General features: G+C 39.0%; 1 protein-coding gene and 1 non-coding gene across 3 annotated transcripts; one reads left to right on the plus strand and one right to left on the minus strand.

Annotated features, from left to right (window-relative positions):
• Positions 1–704: 704 nt before the first annotated feature.
• Positions 705–23080, plus strand: LOC122045324 (2-oxoglutarate-Fe(II) type oxidoreductase hxnY-like). 2 transcript variants are annotated; one of them, XM_042605500.1, is made up of 12 exons: positions 705–966; positions 1041–1265; positions 2793–2988; positions 3756–3854; positions 4164–4215; positions 5173–5294; positions 5389–5489; positions 5594–5652; positions 5870–5926; positions 22316–22361; positions 22483–22562; positions 22754–23080. In XM_042605500.1, the coding sequence occupies exons 2-12, from the start codon at positions 1152–1154 to the stop codon at positions 22842–22844; spliced, it is 1017 nt and encodes a 338-aa protein (XP_042461434.1). In that variant the 5' UTR covers positions 705–966; positions 1041–1151; the 3' UTR covers positions 22845–23080. The 2 variants fall into 2 exon arrangements, with proteins under 2 accessions (XP_042461434.1, XP_042461435.1); XM_042605501.1 differs by lacking the exons at positions 705–966; positions 2793–2988 and having other exon boundaries at positions 1140–1265.
• Positions 4570–4640, minus strand: TRNAC-GCA. The gene has a single exon. It is a non-coding gene; the product is annotated as a tRNA-Cys (tRNA).
• Positions 23081–24935: the final 1855 nt, after the last annotated feature.

The raw sequence follows: 24935 nt of genomic DNA on the forward strand, positions 1-24935 counted from the left end.
TTGAGAATTTGATAATATTTAAATGAATCATGCTCAATTTAAGCTTGAATTGAAAACTTGTTAGTCTCTAGAGGTTGACACAAATGGTAAATACATGATAGTTTGTTTGTAATGGATAGGGGTTTGAGTTCAAGGGAATGCATAGCTTGTATTTATTTCGCTATACACTTAACACCTATGCTCTTAATGAACCTTTTTCTATCGACATGAGGTCATCGCGTGGGGGGCCATTAATGTGACTGTTCCACAGTTTTGAATTGAGAACATAATAATATCTAAACGAACCAAACTCAAATTCAAACTCATAAAAAATATATGAAAATAAGATCGAACAATCATTTTAAATGTTTGATTCATTTAAGACTCGATTTGATTACTTTATCAAATAAGTTTGGACACCCGATTTATTTACCGTCCTAATTTGAACCCTCCTTGAATGTCACATGCTACCTCTCCTGGCTATTGTTCTTGTGCATGAACTATGTATCACTCGCTGAAAGCATATCGAAAGCACACTGCTTCGATCGAATTGGCTGGGTAGGAACAAAATAAACACGAAACTAACCTGTCGAAGTCGCCGGCCGGTTAAGCTTCATGGCTTCTCGAGCTGGTTTTGCAGAGGAATTAAGAGCATTTTTGGATTTGATGGACGGGAGGGAAGTGGAGCAGGCTTAAATTGGGGTTGCAAGGGAGGAGGGCCGGTAGCTGAAGGAACAAACAGTCCGAACCATGCTTCCTGAGGCGACTCAGCGCCACAACCACCGTTCCAAATGAGACAGAGGCAAAGCCTGACCAAAATGACAAAAGAGGGGTGGTCACAGAAATGTTCTCGATAGGATCTGTAGATGATGAAGAAGAAGGAGGATCGATCATAGAAGATGAAACGAAGATCATAATCATTAGTCATTCTATTTGTAATTTGTGTTAATTACATTACATCGATTAATAATAAATATAATAAGACAGGTTGGTTTAATTTGTCGAGTCAATAGAGTTTGATTCGGCTAATAAGATTGATTGTTGATTCGATCGTGGGACAGGTTGACTCCAGCAGACTACTCGACGCAAGGTTGGGGGGCGGCGGAAGAGAAAGCGACAAGCGGCAAGAGAGTCGAGAGGTGGTGGTGGTGGTGGTGGTGGTGTCGGGAAACATGGCGAGTGCGCCGGAAGTGATCGTCGGCGGGTCGGCACCGAAAACCGTACCGCTGAACTGCATCAGTCTCTCGGAGCCTGACATTACCAAATCCGTTTCCCTTCTCAAGCAGGTGCCTTCTCTATTAATGGATCGAGGAAAAAAAGGAACTTGTTTTATGATGTTCTTCTTGATTAAGCGACGGAATATTTCCGGTGAATATCTGAACATGCAGTCACATCTAGAAGCACGACGGAATCCACCATGAAGCTTAGACCTGCAGATGATGCTCCATGAAACCAAGATCTTAGCTCTTGAAGAAACGCCCATCCATGCCTCGATGCCGAAGGAAGTTCATTTTAATCCTATCAATAGCCTTAATAACCCAAGATGGAAAGATAAAGACAGAAGCAGAAAAGAGAGTCAAAGAGTGTGTTGTTGATGAGCGTCAATTTGCCTTAGAGTGATAAGAAAGTCTTTTGCCAAGGCACCAACCTTCTGTCAACTTTTGCTATCAGCCCATCCTAATAATCTTTAGCAGGCCTACCTAAGCCTAATCAGTGTCTAAGTGTCTAAGGCATGGTTGGAAGAATTGACTGATTCATATTCAAATTGGCCGAGTTGGATTTGGATGGGCTAATTCCGAGTGAGATCTTGGGGCACCCTTCCGAGAAGTGATAGAAAGATAGATCTAGAGTCTTACCTATGATTTTGAGCGAGCATTTTGGAAGAAGAGAGCTCGTTGAGGCTATTTAGATTTTGCATCGTGGTAAGGGGAAGGGGCAAGAGTTGGATATGCCAATGTAGATGTTTGTTTTCTAGCTTTCTCAAGGAGGAAGAAGATAGTGCTCTATTCGTCTTATATTCTTCGAGAAATCACATTCTTGAGGAGGAAGGCATAGGCAACCTCTTCGTTCCTATTTGTGAGTTGCGAACTTGTGACTCTTGTAACTGTGTGGTTATATCATCCCACAATTCACTTTAGTGAGATGAAGTAATTGTTGCTAAAATTATATGCTTTATTGAGAGTAGACTTTGACCTTCACTATAACTATATGAATTTATTTTTAATAAATTGTGACTCCCGCTAAATTGGAAACACTAGAAATAAAAGGTTGTAGGCTTAATAAAGTAAAGACGTAATATATTGAATTTAAGTTTCGTAGTAATACATATAGGAAGACAATTGTTAAGATAGGAGATGACTAATTAACTGTAGCTAAGAGCTTTAAGTATCTAGTTTCCTTTTTGCAAAAGGATGAAGGAATTGATAGAAATGTTTTACATAGGATATAAACAGGATTATTGAAATAGAGGAGGGAATCAAGGGTTCTTTGTGATCGTAAGATGTCTCTAAAAAAGGGAAGATTTATAAAACAACAGTTAGACTTGATATACTATATGAAGCTCAATATTGAACTATGAATCGAGCACATAAGCAGAAGATAAGAGTTGAAGAAAAGAGGTTGCTAAAGTGAATTTGCGGATACACGAGGATAGATGTGATAAGAACAATGAGAACATTATCACTGGTTTAAAACACACACTTATCTATCATTTATTTCTCGGCATGTTGGTCTCTCTCTCTCTCTCTCTCTCTGTTTTACTTTCCCTGTTTTTCTATCTTCTTAAATATATATTCTCATTATCTGTTGGTCAGGCATGCCAAGATTCTGGATTTTTTTATGTGATTGATCATGGAATTGACCAAGATCTAATGGAAGAAGTTTTTAGGCAGAGTCAGAAATTTTTTGATCTACCTTTACATGAGAAAATGAAATTGCTCCAAAATAAGAAACATCGAGGTTATACACCTTTTCTGGCCCAGACTTCGGATCCTGGAAATCAAACAAGTGGTTGGTACTTTATTTTTTCTGGTTCAGTTTTTTCCATTCTTCTTGTTAAGGTTCATTCTTGCCTCTAACCCTTTCTATGCTTTACTTGCTAGTTACTAAGAAAATTAGTATATGGCTCGATTTGGATGAGTTGAAGCTTGAGCTACTGAAACCTGTTATGTGTAGTTGTGTATCTTTCTGCCTATCTGCATTCAGTTCACAATTTGATGCTTTTAGCTGTACATTTTTTTTTTTATTTGAAAGACTGATGTTTGTATCAAATTACCTTCTGCTTAGTTTTTATGATTGATCCTATGCAGATCTTTTACTCATCTTAGTTTTCTTACACTTTCTACTCCATGAAATGCATCATCCACATGTGAATTGCATAACTCAGTTTTATTTATTGCTTAAGTGAAGGAGCTGTTTGAATATGCTATGCAGTTGTGAAAATTTCGCAACTGAGATATATATTGTTTTACTTTCACAAAGCAGTATCTTTGTGGGTTAAAAGAACACCTTCAACAAGTGATCCTAAATGCTGTTTGATTTGCTTTTAGAACTGTTATGTCACATAAAGACTGCATCTTTGCAAATGATCTTTTGAAAAGAAAAAGCTAGTATAGCCTAATAATGAATCAATTAAATTTATATGGCTGCCTGACATCTGTTGCTCGATATTTTGAAAACAGCTTTGATCTAGAAGTTGAAATTTCTGCAGATGATTTTCTTATCTTGATTATCCTTATTAACATCTTAATACAAACTTATTGCTCTCTTTGTTCTAGGTGATTATAAGGAAGGATACTATATTGGTATTGAAGTACCTGAAGATGACCTAAATGCAGAAAAACCATTTTATGGGTCAAATTTGTGGCCAACTACAGGTAAGTTGTCTGCTTCTTATCATCTGTCACTTTGCTAACTCATAGAAGTAGATTTGGCTCTGACTCCTTGACTAGTTTCTTTTGGATGTTTTTTACGACAGTGGCTACATATAAGGTTTATTTCAAATGCTATGTTTGCTTCACCTACTGGATTTTCTTGTATAGTGTAGATTTATGTACAGGAACATTATTTTTTTCCAAGGAGCCAAAAATTTACTCTTTGAAGTGGTTTTAATGAACTGGTTAATGGGGGCTGTATCTGAATTTTTTTTCAAATTTCTATTCTGATTTCATGTTTTCTTTCTGAAGATATATTACCTGGATGGAAGGAGATTATGGAGCAGTATCATAAGGAGTCACTGTAAGTGTTTCTCTTCAATTTAACATAGTGATTATATCATATTTTGGTGCCTTAATCACAACCTTTGAGATTGATGATTTTTTAATTGAAGATTTTGATATGCCATCTGTGGGGACCTCTGATTTTCGTCGTTCTGAATTCCAGAATTGACTCTCACTATTAAAAAAAATAGCGAGAGTCAATGATATTACTAAGTAAGACTCACTTCATCCCTATTTGTATCGGTTTGAGTCACACCCAAATACCAGATTTTGAGAAAAAAAAACTATCGATAGGCTTATACTTCTCCGGCTCCGGGGACAAAATTCGTCGAATTAAATAGTAGAATAAGAAATCCCCCGTTTTTTGTTGATCAGGCGACACCCAGATTTGAACTGGGGATAAAGGATTTGCAGTCCACTGCCTTACCACTTGGCCATGTCACCAAATCCGATCCAAATCTCAAAAAAAATATAAAATAGGTAAAAAAAACAAACATAGTCTAAAAAAGAGTTGTTGCATAACATATTACTTAAGACTGTAATTAATCATCAGAGTGTTTATGTATGTAATCACCTTTCGTTTCTTCTTGACCCTCCACCCGAGAAAGCTCCTAGAGGAAAGGAATTAAGTGTCCTTAATTTGAACATTATTTCTTTGGTGCTTCACTTCATTGGCATGCACGGTGGATTTATAGGGATTCTTCGCCCTTTCTTTTCAAAGTGGATTGCAGTCTATCACCTAGGTTCCACCATGGAGCTGTTTAAGCGAAGAACCTCAAGCCAGTATTTTATTATAAATTAAATTGTGTTACTTTTTAAATTCTTGTGAAAACAGTAGCACTTATCTTCATGGATATGTAGTTGCTATATGACCAGTATACTGATAGAAGTGTAGTTCTTCCAAATATTTGTTTATCCTACTATATAGATTGAGCAAGATGAGATTTTGATCTTATATCTATTCTTTCACTGTCAGGAGGGTGGCAAAAGCAGTTGCTAGAATCATAGCCCTTGCACTTAACTTAGATGTTGGTTTCTTTGATAAGCCAGAAATGCTTGGCGAGCCTATTGCAAGTTTGCGGCTCCTACACTACGGAGGTATGAAACAAGTTTGGGTCATGTTTTAGTCTTATGTTTGTGGAATTCTTGCTGATGCAACACATGCCATGATGATGCCTTTTCTAACTATCAGGTAAAGTATCATGTCCTGAAAAAGGAGTATTTGGAGCCGGAGCACATTCTGATTATGGATTAATAACTCTATTGGCAACTGATGATGTGATGGGTCTACAAGTGAGTTCCAAGTACCAACACCATTAATTGGTACAAATACAAGCTCCCATATGTTTCTAATGTTCTATGATTTAATTGGTTTTATTTTTTTCCTTATGGCACAGATATGCAAGGATAAAGATGCCAGGCCTCAGGTGTGGGAATATGTGGCACCAGTTAGTGGGTTAGTTCTTCGTCATCTATAAACTTTAACAACACCTCATAGTTAGTATAAAAATTGTCTCTAGCAGATTTTTTCCAAACTCATCAATATCCATTTGTATCTTTCCTTTGATGTACTTTACGCAAAGGTTCTAGTCGATATGTTGTACATCTTGTGCATGAAAGATTTTTTCTAAAATTTACCTTTGTTGCTAGCTTATTTTCCATGTTTGTTCCAGAGGGTTCATTGTCAATCTTGGCGACCTGCTAGAACGTTGGAGTAATGGGATTTTCAGGTAATCTAACATTCTGCATGCAGAATAGCTCGTGTATTTATTCATAAAGTGATTGATAACTAGTTTGTTTTAATTGTCTAGATTTTATCTGGAAAAAGGAAATTTACAATTACAATTTTGTTGGTTAATAATGTAATCTTTAATGTCATAAAAATTTCTGTATCTCTCTATTCTTGTTGATAAAATAATATAAATAACAATATTCTCATGGAGTCTTTTTGTGGTGCTATTTGGACTCTTGTAATCTTGTTAGTGAAGTTGGAAAATCATCTGAATTTCTGGTGTCAGATATTTAAGGTTACGATAATGTAAGAAAAGCTATTTTATTCATATTCTTACCTTCAAATTTTAATTAATAGCTAGCTGGTAAGGCAAACAATATCTTGGAAGAGAAAATGCAGAGGAATGGAAGAAAAAACTTGACCCTTCCTCCTGTTGCATGCATGTTTATTTTGTGATGCAGCGGATAACTATCAAATCCGTTGATTTGTGCACAAATACCGAAGCGATCTTCGAATCCTTATTGATTCTGTAGAATGCCAGGAGATAAGCAACTAAAGGAGTATTCATCAAAAACTTTTTTATATTAACCCAAACAATTATTTATATAGACTTTAAATCCCAAGACACAAAGAAAGGAAGAAATCCTGACAAAAAAGGGAAAACAATCTTAACAGAATCAAAATTCTAAAAATACTAAAAATTGACTCAAAATCCAAAAACATAAAAAATAGAAATTATCAAAAATATCTTAAATATCAAAAATCCCCTAAATATCAAAAAATACAAAAACTACTAAAAATGATAAAAAGATATTCGGATTCTCCTACATCATTCTCCCCATGGTGGAGAAAATTCACCCTCGAATTCCTAGTCATACCATCATCAGAAGCGTTATCGATGCGTTGCGGTCTTCTTGGTGTGATGCAGTGGAAAACTATTAAATCTGTTGATTTGCGCATGAATACCGAAAGTAATCTTCTAAATCCTATTGATTCGTGCACGAATATCAGAAAATAGAAAAGCAAAACTTGTCGTTCCTAAAGGAGACGACAACTGACTCCACAAAATCAACTCGGTGATACTAATTGATGCAACGGATAACTATCGAATCCGTTGATTCGCGCATGAATACCAGAAGCAATCTTCTAAATCTTGTTGATTCCCGCACGAATACTAAGAAATAGAAAAGAAAAACTCGTCATTCTTTAAGAAGGAGACGATGACTGACTCCATAAGATCAACTCGGCTCTGATACCAATTGATGCAGTGGACAATTATCGAATCCGTTGACTTGTGCACGAATACCGGAAAATAGGGATCCAAAAACTACTCGAAGCTTTAGGGAAAAGAACGGCATGACGGAATTATTATTGATAAAAAACTATCCTTAACATAAACTAAACATACTCTTATACCGATACAAAACCTTAAGACATAAAGAAAGGAAAGATATATGACAGAAAAGAAAAATTCTAAACATACTAAAAATTTAAAATATCCTAAACGAACTCTAAATCCAAAATATAAAAGATAGAAATTAACAAAAATACCCTAAATATCAAACTTAGAAATTAACAAAAATACTCTAAATACTAAACTCGGCAAAATATTAAAAGAGACTAGAATTACTCTTATGTTTCCGCATCATTCTCTCCAACATAGAGAAAATTTGTTCTTGAATTGTTTCTGCATTGTCATGTCCTGGGGAATCAAAAGGTGGCATGAGACCAATGAATTGCCACGGACCTCCTGAGCTCTCTTTTCTTCCCTTTGGAACTTTTTAATATGCAGCAGCAAGTGATCGTACTCCATGCTCAGCAATCTTGTCAATAATAGCATGGACCCTTTGCTCTATCTCAGACTTATTGTGTGCAAGATTCAAAATCTGTTCTAGTTAGTGGTGCAAATGAGCCGAGCCGAGCTCAAATTTGGGTTAGCTCGAGCTCGAGAAGATTAAAGATGCTCGATTCGAGCTCGAGCGAGTTTGTGAATTTGAGCTCGAGCTCGGCTCGACCAATTAATCATGGGCTCGAGCTCGGCTCGACTCGAAACATTGAATTAAAATTGTCACGCCCTGGAGGAGTCCCTGTCCGAAGAAATTTCGGCAGCATCTCCCCTGTACGGCGGACAATCTGAAACTTTCTACATCGCCCTCTGGGCCACATATACCTCGGCCAACACGGCCGAAACAATAACAATAATATAAACAATCACCCACGCAGTTAATAATTTAACAAACTGTAACAGTGATAATATGACTCAAAAACAACCCTACTCAACTACACCCATAAAGCTCAAAACATATTCCTACTCCACTGCACTCATAAAGCTCAAATCCGACGATAAGATCAACTTACCTCTTCTGCCGTCCAGGCAGGCATGTAGTAAAACAAATCCAAATAAAAACTCATCGACAATGTCCATATAAGATCCAAGTATATCAAAATAAAACAAGTCTCAACATAGTCTAGTAAAAGACACCAAAAGACAAATAAACATCCTCGTGGACTGCAGGGGACTAGCGACTGGAACTCTCTGGACAGCATCAACCTGAAAATAACAACGGAGGAGAGTGTGAGTCCAACACTCAGCGGGTATCAACTGATATGCATAATAAAGAAAATAACATCCAGCACTAATTATGCATACAGTCTCCTGATACAAGAAGGATAAATGCAACTGAAACAAGCAGGAGAAAACTGTACTAACTAGGACCAAGGTATAAGGACAATAGGGCCGTCAGACCGAAAGTGTCATAATCATGTATGCATGTCAATCATATGCATCCATATAAATGCAGTAAGTAAATGCAGCAAATACAAACAATAAATGCATTATGCATAAGATGCAAATGTCATGGTCACCCCTGACGCCAGTCAGCCATGTCACACACAATGGTGAGACCGAGTGGGTAGGTGTGATAACCGCACTCGCCATCACGATGAACGATCGAGTGGACGGGATCTTTGTCGACACACATACTCCTACCCCAAATCATAAATGGGGAGCGATGCCTCATCTCCGAACACCACGACGGGAGGGATCTCTGACGTCTACCACTGCGTCACTACCCACAGGCGGACCAACGGAGCACCGAATAGAGCAAAACCGACGTGCTACCACGCTGCGTCACGTTGAAACTAAGCGTAGCATGACACTGAAGCGATGTGCTCAACAATAATGGAGCAGATTATCGCACAACATGCAATCATGCGAATGGTGCGTGATACTAAGCATGGCAAAATATCGAAAAGATAGCAATATCCATATATATGTAAAATGTGTACCATCGGAAAGTGAATCAAATCAAAGTACACAGACCAGATAAGGTATCAAAAACCTTAGGTCCTGAACATGATAAATAACATGGTTGTGTCATTACCTCTATAAGTAGATATAATCAAGTAAATACTAACATGATGTGCATAGCAAATAAACAAGCAAGCATGTAACAGGTCAGGTAGTGATCAACCGAAACAGATAAGAAAATACAATCGTTGCTATTTGTTAAAGACATTATTATGCATATCATATGACATAAAGTCAAAGTACCCGCCTCCAATAGAAAGGATCGTATCCGGTCCAAATCCGACGTCGAGATTCTCGTCTCGCGTCAAAGTCCTGTAGTAAACCGTACAGTTTAGCTAAATTAATTATAAACAAATAGCTAAACAAATTCCTAATCCACCAACCATCTAGTGTTAGCTTCATTAACCCTAATTACACCATTAGGTTAATTCTAAACCTAAGTTAACAATTATTGCTAACACAACTAGCAATCATCTACAACGAAGATCAATTCCTACACTATACCTAAATTCCCAACCGCTGTTGTTGCTAGAACAAGGGTTGTTTGCTATTGGAATTTAAGGTAGCAGCTGTTAGAACAGAGTGAGCCAATCTGCTGTGATTCCGGATCAAGGTGAGATCAAGCAACAACACCCAAACAGAGAATCAAGCCCAAATCCACAGCTAGGTATGACACTTACCTCCAACCAGTAGCCCTAAATTTCTTCTGCAAGGAAGGAGTCTGAGCTACGATTAGGGGAAGCAGCAATAAACGATCCAAAATCTTCGTCCTAGTGTAAAACAGGAAGAAGGTCACAAGCCGATAAACCCAATCAAACAAGATCATTAAATCCATAAACTTCTCGTCCCTGCTTTACCTTGAGGATCGCTGCTAGGGCACGGGAACACCGGCGATGGATCGGCAGTGGCACGCAGAGACAAAGAAAGTCAGGCGATCATGTGGAGACGGCTAGGGCACAGATGAGAAAGGGCGGCGCTAATAGATGTCGGCGGTGCTCGAGTGCCGGCGAGGAGAAGACGTCGGCGGTGAGCGGCGCACAGTGGCGTCGGGATTGCGGTGTGCGGCGAGGAAGAGCGGCTGTCGGGGAAAGAAGAGGGCAACACGACAAAGGGGAGAAAGAATTCGGCACTGGGAGGCGAAGTGGAGAAGAAGAAGACGCTGAAAAACCTCGGCCACGACTTAAATCGGGAAGGAAACCATCGCGTGCGGCGGTTAGGGCTTTGGCGTCGGGTTCGGCAGTGAGGGAGAGAAAACGGCGATTGAGGAGAAAGAAAAGAAAAGGAAAAGAATATAAATAATTAAACTTTTCCTCGCTTAGATGGGGTAGCCTAAACAGGCTTTCCCGGGTCCCGTTTTTATCTCCGTAAACTCGTCCATACGCGCTTCGAAAAATTCCCGAATTTTTTTTAAAAATTCCGGAAAATTCCCTTATCATTATCTGCCATTTTTCCGGTATTTTACATTCTCCCCCACTAATAAAAATTTGGTCCCCAAATTTCGTTATCTATTATCAGCAAGTACTAACAATAGATATAGAGTATAAATACTGACCGGTAAATTAAATCACATACCTCAAGTGAAAAGGTGGGGATATCGAGCTCGGATAAAAAAAAAAAAATAGATTACAACATTGTCAACAAGGACAGTGGAAACCGATCCAAACAATCTATGAATACCGAAATCATCCAATCCATGAAAGCATCTAGGGCTTTGTAAGCCTAAATGGTAAAACCTAGAACTCATAATGCCCGTACAACAGACATACTCAACTATAAGATCATCCCCGACAACAAATCTGAAATCTAATCACCAACAATATAAATCACCAAAGAATAAATTCTCCAGTGTGAGAGCAACGCTCCATCACAGGAAATACCACATATGTGGGAGCAACGTTCTATCACAAGAAATCCTCAATATGTGAGAGCAACGCTCCACCACAACCATCCATGACATGTGGGAGCAATGCTCCACCACAACAATCCATAAATACCGCTAGAGCATTGGTAAGCCCAAATGACATTACCAAAAACTCATAATGGCCGGAATGTGACCACCCTCGTCTGGCAATTGTGACATGATATGCTGACAAACAGTCCATGCCAAGTATAATATCAAAATCGACCATTTCCAATACTAAAAGATCCACCTTAAGTATTAGGTTGCCAAAATCTAACGGGCAACCTCTGATCTCTTGGGTGACGTCCATGGTGTCACCGGAGGGCAGAGAGACGGTCAGTCGTTGCGATCTGAAAGTGAGTAATCTACCAATCTCCCGCATAAAAGTACGAGATATAAAAGAATGCGAGCTACCAGTATCTATCAGTATATCTGCAGATAAGGCATAAATAGAAATCGTACCGCGGAAAATGGATCCGTCGGCTCTCTGCGCATCCTCTTTAGTGACCGCATGAATATGCCCAGTCTCTGGCGGAAGAAGAGGTGGTAACACTGCCTGCGACTGCTGCGTCTGGGCAGGAGCCTGCCACGGAGGCGGTACTGGATACTGTGCCATAGAAGTCTGAGAGGGCGGCGACTGATACTGTACCGAGGGCTGGGACTGCGTCTGATACTGAGCCTGTGGCTGGGGCTGCAGCTGATACTGCCCCTGAGTCAGATAATGAGGTCCCGGGACGGAGCTCTGGGGTACTATGGGAGTACCCTACTCCTGTCCGAGCATGCCAAATGCAACAGCTGCAGGGGGAGCAACCCGCTGCTGGCCATGCGAAGGCTGGGCTCTTCGCCCTCCTCGATAAGTTCTGGACTGACTGAACTGTCCGAATGTCCGCTCAGTCTGCTTCCTTTTCTTGTCTGAAAACGCTCTCTGCTGAGCTGACTCAATCATGAGAGCTCTGTCCAACGTCTTTAAATAAGATGCGCAATCAAGACCGGCAAGTCTTACTTGCAAATGTCCATCCAGCCCCTGAATGAACTGATGCATACGTGAACTGTCCTCAGCAACTAGCTCTGGACAAAATTGGGCCAATCTGTCAAACTCTGCATTATACTCTGTCACTGACCGGTGGTTCTGTCGCAGACTCAGGAAATCCTACCGGCAAGCCATCTGATAAGCTCGTGGAAGGAAGCAGCTCTCAAAAGCCTCTCTGAATCTGGCCCAAGTAATGTTCTGCTCGCCGATGATGGAACGCTGAGTAACCCACCAAGTGTCGGCTTTGTCCCGTAAGTGAAAAACAGCCAGCTCTGCTTTCTCCCACTCGGAGCAAGCCATATAGAAGAAAGTGCGCTCCATAGTCTCAATCAAAGACAGGGCCACACTCGGATCACGGTCTCCTCGGAAGAGTGTAAATCGACTCTTCATTGACTCTGCCAACGCTGGAATCCTGGCTCGTGCCGCGACAATGTCAGTGAGGTGTGTCGAAACGGTTGCAAGAACTGGCGGAACCACTGGAGCTGGTGCTACATGTGGTACCGCTGAATAGACCGGAGGAAGTACTCCCGGTGCTGCTGTATAAACTGGAGCATATGCCGTCGGTGGCACTGCAGGGTGAGCATAGGTGGCCGCGGCTGGATGTACGGTAGGTGGTGGTACCAGATGTGGAGCAGCCGACATCGCTGGTGCAGATGCTGCTAGGTACACTGTAGGTACTGGGGGCACAGGTGCCACTGATGTCGTGTACACGGTAGGTCCAGATGGCGGTGGTGCCGAGTATGCCGTAGGCTGGTCCGGAGCAGATGCGGGGTATGCCGGTAGTACCCCTGGTGGTATCGGAAATACAGTAGGGATAGGTACACTCGGCACAGCCGAGGTAGGTACCTCTATAGGAGCCATCGGGGTCTGAGAGCCCGACGCGCCGCAGTATGTTGAGTCTGTCCCTGACTGACAGGCTCAACCCCAGTAGGCATCTCTGGCAAATCCAGAGATCCCACGGTCCTCGTACGTGGCCGTCCAGCACCACGTCTCGCAGCAATACGTGTAGATCTCCTCATATCTGTTAAGTTATATAACAGATATTACTACAAGTATAACAATCATAAAATAAACATCATACCTATTTGCTGTCTGGAGATGTTCCGTCGCTGTCCAGTCCCCAATTTACCTCAAAATTCCGAACGAGAAAATCGCCGGAAATTCATATAAATCCGAAACGGAAGTCCAAACATATACAAAATGGAAAATCCGTGCAATCCAAAATAACTACCCAGTTTGACTCGCAAACTTGGGCTAACTCAAATATCCAGAACACCAAAAGCAGGTATCACACCCTGCTCTGATACCAATTCCAATAAATTGGTATCAGATAAATCTCAAGATCCGTAACACGAAAATCAAAACAAGTATCGCCAAACCTTGGCGCTCTGATACCAAATAAATTGGTATAAGGTTATCCAAAATATCCAAAATACGAAAACAAAGATCGTAAAACTTGTGCTCTGATACCAAATAAATTGTCACGCTCCGGAGGAGTCCCTGTCCGAATTTCGGCAGCATCTCCCCTGTACGGCGGACAATCTGAAACTTTCTACATCGCCCTCTGGGCCACATATACCTCGGTCAACACGGTCGGAACAATAACAATAATATAAACAATCACCCACGCAGTTAATAATTTAACAAACTATAACAGTGATAATATGACTCAAAAACAACCCTACTCAACTACACCCATAAAGCTCAAAACATATTCCTACTCCACTACACTCATAAAGCTCAAATCCGACGATAAGATCAACTTACCTCTTCTGCCATCCAGGCAGGCATGTAGTAAAACAAATCCAAATAAAAACTCATCGACAATGTCCATATAAGATCCAAGTGTATCAAAATAAAACAAGTCTCAACATATTCTAGTAAAAGACACCAAAAGACAAATAAACATCCTCGTGGACTGCAGGGGACTAGCGACTGGAACTCTCTGGACAGCATCAACCTGAAAATAACAACGGAGGAGAGTGTGAGTCCAACACTCAGCGGGTATCAACTGATATGCATAATAAAGAAAATAACATCCAACACTAATTATGCATACAGTCTCCTGATACAAGAAGGATAAATGCAACTGAAACAAGCAGGAGAAAATTGTACTAACTAGGACCAAGGTATAAGGACAATAGGGTCGTCAGACCGAAAGTGTCATAATCCTGTATGCATGTCAATCATATGCATCCATATAAATGCAGCAAGTAAATGGAGCAAACACAAACAATAAATGCATCATGCATAAGATGCAAATGCTATGGTCACCCCTGACGCCAGTCAGCCATGTCACACACAATAGTGAGACCGAGTGGGTAGGGCTGTGACAACCGTGCACTCTGCCATCATTGCCCCTGATGAATGACCGAGTGGACGGGATGCTGTCGGAGTACACACATACTCCTACCCCAAATCATAAATGGGGGAGCGTAATGCTCTCATCTCCCGGAACACCATGACGGGGAGGGATCCCTGACGTGCTACCACGCTGCGTCACACTACCCCTGAGCGGACCAACGGAGCACCGAACAGAGCAAAACTGACGTGCTACCACGCTGCGTCACGCTACCCATGAGCGGACCAACGGAGCACCGACAGTGATGAAACTGACGATGTGCTCAACAATAATGGAGCAGACTATCGCACAGCATGCAATCATGCGAATGGTGCATGATACTAAGCATGACAAAATACTCAGCAGCATAGCAATATCCATATATATGTAAAATGTGTACCATCGGAAAGTGAATCAAATCAAAGTACACAGACCAGATAAGGTATCAAAAACCTTAGGTCCTGAACATAATAAATAACATGGTTGTGTCACTACCTCTATAAGTAGGTATAATCAAGTAAATACTAACATGATGTGCATAGCAAATAAACAAGCAAGCATGTAACTGGTCAGGTAGTGATCAACCGAAACAGATAAGAAAACACAATCGTTGCTATTTGTTAAAGACATTATTATGCATATCATATGACATAAAGTCAAAGTACTCGCCTCCAATAGAAAGGATCGTATCCGGTCCAAATCCGACGTCGAGATTCTCGTCTCGCGTCAAAGTCCTGTAGTAAACCGTACAGTTTAGCTAAATTAATTATAAACAAATAGCTAAACAAATTCATAATCCACCAACCATCTAGGGTTAACTTCATTAACCCTAATTACACCATTAGGTTAATTCTAAACCTATGTTAACAATTATTGCTAACACAACTAGCAATCATCTACAACGAAGATCAATTCCTACACTATACCTAAATTCCCAACCGCCCTTGTTTCTGGAACAAGGGTTGTTTGCTGTTGGAATTTAAGGTAGCAGCTGTTAGAACAGAGTGAGCCAATCTGCCTTGATTCTGGATCAAGGTGAGATCAAGCAACAACACCCAAACAGAGAATCAAGCCCAAATCCACAGCTAGGTATGACACTTACCTCCAACCAGTAGCCCTAAATTTCTTCCGCAAGGAAGGAGTCTGAGCTCCGATTAGGGGAAGTAGCAAGAAACGATCCAAAATCTTCCTCCTAGTGTAAAACAGGAAGAAGGTCACAAGCCGATAAACCCAATCAAACAAGATCATTAAATCCATAAACTTCTCGTCCCTGCTTTACCTTGAGGATCGCTGCTAGGGCACGGGAACACCGGCGATGGATCGACAATGGCACGCAGAGACAAAGAAAGTCAGGCGATCGTGTGGAGACGGCTAGGGCACAGATGAGAAAGGGCGGCGCCAATAGATGTTGACGGTGCTCGAGTGCCGGCGAGGAGAAGACGTCGGCGGTGAGCGGCGCACAGTGGCGTCGGGATCGTGGTGTGCGGCGAGGAAGAGCAGCTGTCGGGGAAAGAAGAGGGCAACGCGACAAAGGGGAGAAAGAACTCGACACTGGGAGGCGAAGTGGAGAAGAAGAAGACATTGAAAAACCTCGGCCACGACTTAAATCGGGAAGAAAACCATCGCGTGCGGCGGTTTGGGCTTCGGCGTGGGGTTCGGCAGTGAGGGAGAGAAAACGGCGATTGGGGAGAAAGAAAAGAAAAGGAAAAGAATATAAATAATTAAACTTTTCCTCGCTTAGATGGGGTAGCCTAAACAGGCTTTCCCGTTTTTATCCCCGTAAACTCGTCCATACGAGCTCCGAAAAATTTCCGAAAAATTTCTAAAAATTCCGGAAAATTCCCTTATCATTATCTGCCATTTTTCCGGTATTTTACAAAAATTAAAAAAGGGCTATTTAGGATGATATGATTTGAACCTTCAACCACAGGCAAACCTAATGAAACCCTCTAGCTATAAACACTTCCTCAACTTATTATTTAATTTTAAAGTAGTAATTATTTTAAATATTAGAATATTGAATTAGCTTGGCTCGAACAAGCTCGACAAGCCATCGAGCCAGTATTAAATGGGCTTAAGATCGGCTTGAATATTAAACGAGTCGGCTCAGCTCGGCTCAAGCTCGACTAACTCCAAGCTCGAGTCGAGCTTTGATTGAGCCGCTCGTGAGCTACTTGACTCATTTGCACCCCTAGTTCCAGCGCTCCTTTGCTAACTCGATATGGTTTCCCCTCAGTATCAATATAAGTTAAAGCAGTTCTCTCTATTGAATACCAACCCGTGCCTCTATCGGATCAGCAAGCATTCCAACAATAGCAATGCCTATAGTATCTTGTTTTTCTATCCTCGAGGATCTAACAACCATCAAAATCACAGTGTCCTGGCTTACACAATTGGAGAAGACCTCAATAAGGTTTTTATCTACACTAAGCTTGTTCAAAGTAAGTGTGCAAGTTTTATCCCTCCATAGCACTCCCATCCCAACCATTTCTTCAATTGCGGTCATCCTCTTTGTAATAGTTCCCTGCCGGGATAAGCGATGTGGACCAATTGTCATTGTAATTGAAAGCACAGTAGGCATAGCTATGGGAATTCCTCCATTGAGAAGAACCAAAAGATTGTCGATTCTAGGACAATAGGCTTGGTGCTGGTTGGTGGTGTCCACTAGATGTGCAGCTTTGCCAAAAAAAGTATGTACACCTTTAGCAATGACAACAGCTTCAATCTCACCTTGCTTGCAAGTGGAACTCGAATTTACACCATCCTCGGAGTCTTTCATGACAGGTAACAACTCCCGAGTAAGTGCACTCTGATCTATCTTCAAAGGATCTCCTTCAAGCAGAAAGGCATATGCAGGGATGATGTCTCCAAACTTGATGCTAATAATATCCCGGGGACGAGGATGACAACTTCCTCACTCCACCGACCATCTCTAAGGATTTCTTCCTCCATTCTCGTTTGGAAATACAAGCTTTTGCCCTTGGACTCCGACATTTGTTTTTGAAAGTTTTTATTTTTTGAAGAAGTTTCATAAACAGAGACGTTGAAACATGATCGGATATGACTGAAATATTCCAGGATTGGGTTGAGGCTTTGGTCGTAGCATACACCACCTCGTTCGAATTATAATTTTCCTCTCGGTTCTTCAGTTTTGTAGAGGTGAAACTCGGATCTTCTCCTGGATCCCTTCCATGAAGGCATCAAATAGGTTGATTTTGCTGTTGTCTTTGCCTTCACATCCTTCATCAACAATTTTATCCACCTCATCATCGTCATAAATTAGATCACCAAATATTTTGATCTAGCCATCATCTCCCTCATTGTTGTCGACTTCATCCGCCTCCTCGTCAAATGAACAAATGAATAGATTTAGTTGTAGGGTGCCATGAAACTCAGGGATTTCGATTCTCATACCTGTCTCCTAATGCATGTGATCCTCCTCTGCTATTGCTTTTTGTCGCCCGCGGAGAACTTCTTTATAAGCATCCTCCTCTCCATCACCTGTTTCGAGATCCAAGTTTATCCGGTGATGGTGTCAGATCGGATTTTTTTATTTTGATTTTCAATCCTCACTGCCATCCTTTCAGCAAGTTGTTCCACAAACCCAACCATGCATTCCATCCATTTGCCAATAGCTAGAACCTGCTGCTCCATATCGTGTGTCGTTAACGCGTTGCTGTCTTCTTGTCTACATGACTTCATTGGATCAACTTATCTTTGATACCAACTGACGCAACGGATAATTATCGAATCCGTTAATTTACGCATGAATACTGAAAGCGGTTTTCTAAACCTGTTGATTCGTATTCAAATACCAGGAAATAGGCATCCAAAAAATACTTGAAGCTTTAGGGAAAAGAACGACGTGGTCGAATTATTATTGATTAAAAACTATCCCCTAACATAAACTGAACATACCCTTATATAGATTCAAAACCTTAAGACATAAAGAAAGAAAAGAAATCCTGACAGAAAAAAATTCTAAACATATTAAAAATCCAAAACAGACTCCAAATTAAAAAAAATATAAAAGATAGAAATTAACAAAAATAGCCTAAACACTAAACTTAGAAATTAACAAAAATACTCTAAATACCAAACTCGGCAAAATATTAAAAGAGACTAAAATTACTCTTATGTTTCCGCATCATTATATTTAGTAGTTTTTGAGGTTTTTTTTATATATTTATAGTATTTTTGGTATTTAGGGTATTTTTGATAATTTATGTCTTTTACATTTTATGTCAATTTCAAATCCTTCGACATCATTCTCCCATGGTGGAGAAAATTCGCCCTCAAATTGCTTGTCATATCATCATTTGAAGCGTTGTTAATGCGTTGCGATCTTCTTGGTGTGATGCAATGGAAAGCTATTGAATCCGTTGATTCGCGCACAAATATCGGAAGTAATTTTCTAAACCCTGTTGATTCGTACATGAATGCCAAGAAATAGAAAAGCAAAACTCATTGTTTTTGAAGGAGACGACGACTCGACTCTGATACTACTGACGTAGTAGATAATTATCGTATCCATGGATTCACACCATAGGTTGGATAAGAATAAATATGATAAGAAAACTAATAATCTAAGATTTGGAACATGGAGCATAGGAATTCTCACCAGTAAATCAATGGAGGTAGTAGATATGATGATTATAAGAAGAATTAATATTTTGTGTGTACAAAAGGCAAAATAGATAGGCAAGAAGACAAAGATATAGTACTGGAAAGAGTAAACCAAGAAATTGAGTGGGTATTATTGTAGATTGTTTGTTAAAAGATGAAGTTGTAGGAGTAATTAGAAAAGGAGATAGAATTATAGCCATTAAGATAATAGTGGCGAAAGAAACTATAAACATAATTAGCGTATATGCACCTCAAGTAGGATTAGATGAAGCTATCAAATCAAGATTTGGGGAGGGCTTAGATGAAATATTACAAAATATTCCACCAAATGAAATGATTTTAATGGGAGGTGATCTGAATGAGCATGTCGGAGTGAAAAATGAGGAATATGAGAGGGTACATGGGAGTTATGTGTTTAGAACGAGAAATGAGGAAGGGAAAACTATATTAGATTTTGCTATAACATATGACCTTATATTAGCTAATACGTTTTTTAAGAAAAAAGAAAAACACTTAGTCACATTCAAAAGTGGGAATAATAAATTGTAAATTGACTTTCTTATGGTTAGGAAGAAGGATAGAAAGATTTGTAAAGATTGCAAAGTCATCACTGGATAAAGTTTAACTACCCAATATAAGTTAGTAGTGTTAGATATACGCCTCAAATATAATATCAATAGAAAGAAAATATATACAATTCCTAGAGTTAAGTGGTGGAAGTTAAAGGATGTGAAGCAAAATATATTTCAGGAGAAGGTAGAAGTACAAGCATTAGGTGAAATATAGTGAGTCAAAGGGACATGCACCACTAAGGAATCTTTGTGGTGGAATGAGAAAGTACAAGAGAAAGTGAAAGAAAAACGAATAGCTTATAAGGAATTATATATTTGTAAGAATGAGGAAAACTTTAAAAAATATACAATAGTCAAGAAATAAGCTAAGAAAGTAGCGAGTGAAGCAAAAAATAAAACTTTTGAACGATTATATCAAAAATTGGATAAAAAAAGGGAAAAGAGACATTTATAGAATAGCTAAAGTGAGAGAAAGGAAAACAAGAGATCTTAGCCAAATAAAATGTATTAAAGATGAAAGTAATAGGGTATTAGTAAATGATGGAGAAATAAAAGAGCGGTGGAAGAGGTATTTTCATCAACTTTGTAATGAAGGTTTAGGTGACTAACTTAACTTAGGTAATTTAAGTAAGTCAAATGAGCATAGAAATTTTAATTTTTATCGTAAGTAAAACAAACTTTAAATGAGATGCACAATGGAAAAGCCGTTGGACCAGATGATATTCCGATAGAGGTATGGAAGTGCCTAGGGAACAAGGTATTGAATGACTTACAAAATTATTTAACATGATATTGAAAACGAAAAAAATGTCTGATCAATGGAGGATAAGTACTCTAGTTCCCTTATATAAGAACAATGGAGATATACAAAATTGTGCAAACTATAGGGGTATTAAACTAATGAGTCATGCTATGAAACTTTGGGAAAAAGCAATAGAAAAAAGATTAAAGAAGGAGACCACAGTGACCGAAAATCAATTTGGGTTCATGCCTGAAAGGTCGACAATAGAAGGTATACATCTTCTTAGATAATTAATTGAAAAATATCGGGAGCAAAAATAAAATCTACACATGATATTCATTGACTTAGAAAAAGTTTATGATAGAGTCCAAGAGAAATTATATGGAGAATTCTAGAAAAGAGAGGTGTTAGCGTAACATATATTGACCTAATTAAGGATATGCACAACGATGTAACGACCAGAGTAAAGACTTCCGACGGAGTAACTGAAGTATTTCCAATAAAGATAGGGTTATATCAAGGATCAGCTTTAAGTCCTTATCTTTTTACACTAATTATAGACAAACTCACTGCGCACATTCAAGACACAGTACCGTGGTGCATGTTATTTGCAGACGATATTATTTTGGTAGATGAAACACGTGAAGGAGTAAATGCTAAACTAGAATCTTGGTGGGAAATACTAGAAGGGAAAAGTTTTAAGCTTAGTAGATTAAAGACAGAATATATGGAATTTAAGTTTAGCAATATTAAAAGTAATGAGACAATTGTTAAGATAGGAGAGGATGAGCTGCCCAGAACCGAGAGATTTAAATATTTAGGATCATTTTTGCAAAACAATGGAGGGATTGAGAGAGATGTCTTACATAGAATACAAGCAAGATGAGTGAAATGGAGGGGAGCGTCGAGTGTTTTGTGTGACTGTAAAGTACTTCTTAAACTTAAAGGTAAGTTCTATAAAACCGCAGTTAGACCTGCTATGTTATATGGAGCTGAATGTTGGACTATGACTCAAGCACATGAACAGAAGATGAGAGTTGCAGAGATGAGGATGTTAAGGTGGATGTGTGGACATACGAGGATGGACAAAATAAGAAATGAGAGCATTAGAGAGAGTCGGAGATGCATCTATTGATGAAAAACTCCGAGAGACACGTTTAAGATGGTACGAACATGTACTTAGACGACGAATAAATGCTTCAGTTAGGCGATGTGAAACTATGATAAACTTGCATATTAAATGAGGAAGAGGAAGATCAAAAAAGACTTGGTTAGCAACAATAAAACAAGATAAAATTTATTTAAATATAGATGATGATATAGTAGGAGATAGAGCTTAATGGCATAAAAGGATTTATACAGCCGATCCCACCTAGTGGGAAAATGTTTGGTTGTTGTTGTTGTAGATTCACAGATGAATACCGGAAGCAAACTTCTAAATCCTGTTGATTTCGCGGAATGCCAAGAGATAGACAACCAAACTCAACGTTTGGGAAGAAACGACACGGATGCAAATTCTTATTAATCAAAAACTTTCTTACATCAACCCAAACAATTATTTATATAGATTCCAAATCCTAAGACACAAAGAAAGGAAAGAAATCCTAATAGAGAAGGAAAAATTCTTGACAAACTCAAAATTCTAAAAATCTTAAAGACTCAAAATTTAAAAATATAAAAAATAAAAATTACCAAAAATATTCTAAATACCAAAAATATCCTAAATATCAAAAAACTCAAAAACTACTCAAATATAATAAAAAGATATTCAGATCCTCATGTATCATTTTGCCACTGACTAGATTATGCATTGCAATCTAGCATTTGCAAAAACAATCATCGACATTCTTCTTATTTGACATGCAGGTCCACTATGCACAGAGTACTTTTAGATGGGAGGGAACGCTATTCGGTAGGACATTTATTTCCTTAATCTATTTCTTCAATGGAGTTGATTAGATATTTGCTTCAACACAGTTTCTGACCGTATTTGTATACTCTGCTAACTGAATGGTCTACTTCCATTGGAACAGATCGCTTATTTTGCGGATCCAAGCCATGATTGTCTTATTGAATGCTTGCCGACTTGCAAATCTGAGGCAGACCCCCCCAAGTAAGTTCCACTCTAGCATGACATACCTCCAAGTGAAGACTTTATACCATGTGAAGTTGATCAAAGCTTAAAGTATTTGCATCTGATGAAGAAATGTGGAAGCAATGTATAATCTTTCTTTCTTTTTTTTGATGACCGAGAAGTTATTCCTTGCACTAACGTTTTAATTGTTGCATGACCATATCGATCAGGTTCCCTCCAGTGACTTGTGCGGCATACATGCTCCAAAAATTGCAAGATGCCTATGCAGACGCGAGCATATACTCTAAACATCAGCCTTAGAGTTTGATCCAATCTGAGGCATCCTCAAATCAGATTGCAAAATCTGCATGCTGCCAAAGTCTAAAGTTGCAATGCCGTCTTGTCTAGACGATGCACAATAATGGTATTTGTTCTTTTCACTTCGTCAGTTCTTGACATGTATGATAATATTTGTTGTTGTCATACAAGAAAGTGTGCCATTTTCCTGTGTTTTACTCATAAAACTTGCCTCCTCTCTTAACTTTTGGGAAGATCAATTCTTAATGTACTAAGAAATGATTTAATCAATTTCTCTGCTACCAGTGTTCATGTAACCATGTTGAGTAAAATAATTCAATTAGGTTTGAATGATTGAGAGGACCAAACGAGCTGAGTGGAAGGGATGTGTTAGTTGGAGTGAGTGAGTTAATCAAGTAGGGTCACCCGGTCAAGCAAGCCACATGATCGATCTAGTTAGTCAGGTTGAGTAGGTTTGTCGAACTTAGTATATTGCCAATACTAATTATACTTGGTTGAGCTTGGCATGCAAGTATAGATTGTCTGGTCAGATTTACAAGTAAATCTATTGATAGATCATGTGGCTAACTGGAGTCGAATAAAAATATGAATAATTAGCATAATGTGAATTAAAGTAAAAATATATATTATTTATTTATTATATATTCTATTCCTTTGAAATAATTTTTCTATTTCCATCTATTCCATTTTTAATCACTTTTCTTCTTTTAATTGCATCTTCTTGCTCTTTCTTTTTCCTTTTTTCTTTTCTTCACATTCTTCTTTTCTTCTAATCTCGCTGTCATAATTGAAATAAAGATTTGTGTGGTCTGCTCAAAAACAACAAGACTATTTTAGAGGCCACACTGAGTTTACAGTGCTCAAATAAGACTTAAAAGCCATGTAACAGTGGATGTAGATAGCTGAACACTTAGCCAAGGATCAAATCATTTTAGTCACAGTTTATGCACGACAAAGTCATATTTCTTCTCACATAATTTTAATGGAGCTAAACCCTCAAATCATCATCTCATCAACCTTTCAGTAAAATATGCCATTCATGTTGTTATCGCAGCAACGATTGACAGATGGCAAAGGTGAAACTGTCTTTAGTTTTTACATTCTCTTCAAGTCGAATAGCATAGAAACTGTGAGATAAAAGTTTAATCATTGTTGTTGAGGTTAGGAAATGTGTTCTGATCTGTTATGCTTGGCTGCTTTTGTTTGTTTTCTTTAATTTTGGTACAAGGAAATAATATTGAGCAATAACAGTGGGGTTAGCTTGTTTTCATGGCAAGAACAAGTGAATATTAGTCAATGTATGTGAAGACAATTGCATTGCATGGCCTGCAACTATCTCCTAAGGGAGCTCATTGATTGTAACTGTACAGACTGGAGTTAGCAGGGTCAGAAACAAACAAGCATGTGCTCAGTGAAGCTTGAAATTTAACGTCTACTTAACTCCAAGAATGGTGCACCACGCCAGTTCTTTCACAACATAGAATAATGATATCTTCTGTAACTTTTCAAAATGAAAAGCCTCTACTTTCTCCAAATTCAATATAGCTACTGGATTCTGGATCCCCACCTTTCTTCTCTCTCTCTCTCTCTCTCTCTCTCTCCCACTTTTACCGGATTACATTACATCCCATCATTCTGATAGAGGCGAATTTCAAACTTAAAACTGCAGGTTCTTGACCTCTTTTAGATCGTTTAGGTCATTTTAAGGTGGTTTAGATGCTAAAATTAATGCATAATAATTAAGGAATATGTCTTGTGGTTGATAGTAATAACTAACATGTTATTTGCTAAACTCAACTCAGGAATGGATGATAATATTTTATGCAATGCAGCAAATCTAAGGCGAAGAAGGTTCAACCTATACATTGATTAAGATAAGATCTTCACCATATCTGTAATCTGATGAATGGAGCAGAGGGCCTTAACTTACTTCTACCCCACAAATTGCTAAAATCTAAGGTGAAGGTTTAGGCTATACATTGACTAAGATCTTCACTATATTTGAGATGAATAGAGCAGAGGGCCTTCACCTACTTCAATCCCATAAATTGCTCGTACAAAGAAAAAAAGAAATACTCATTGGCAATCTCCAAA

The sequence above is a fragment of the Zingiber officinale genome, chromosome 2B (assembly GCF_018446385.1).
Source record: "Zingiber officinale cultivar Zhangliang chromosome 2B, Zo_v1.1, whole genome shotgun sequence".
NCBI classification, from domain to species: domain Eukaryota; kingdom Viridiplantae; phylum Streptophyta; class Magnoliopsida; order Zingiberales; family Zingiberaceae; genus Zingiber; species Zingiber officinale.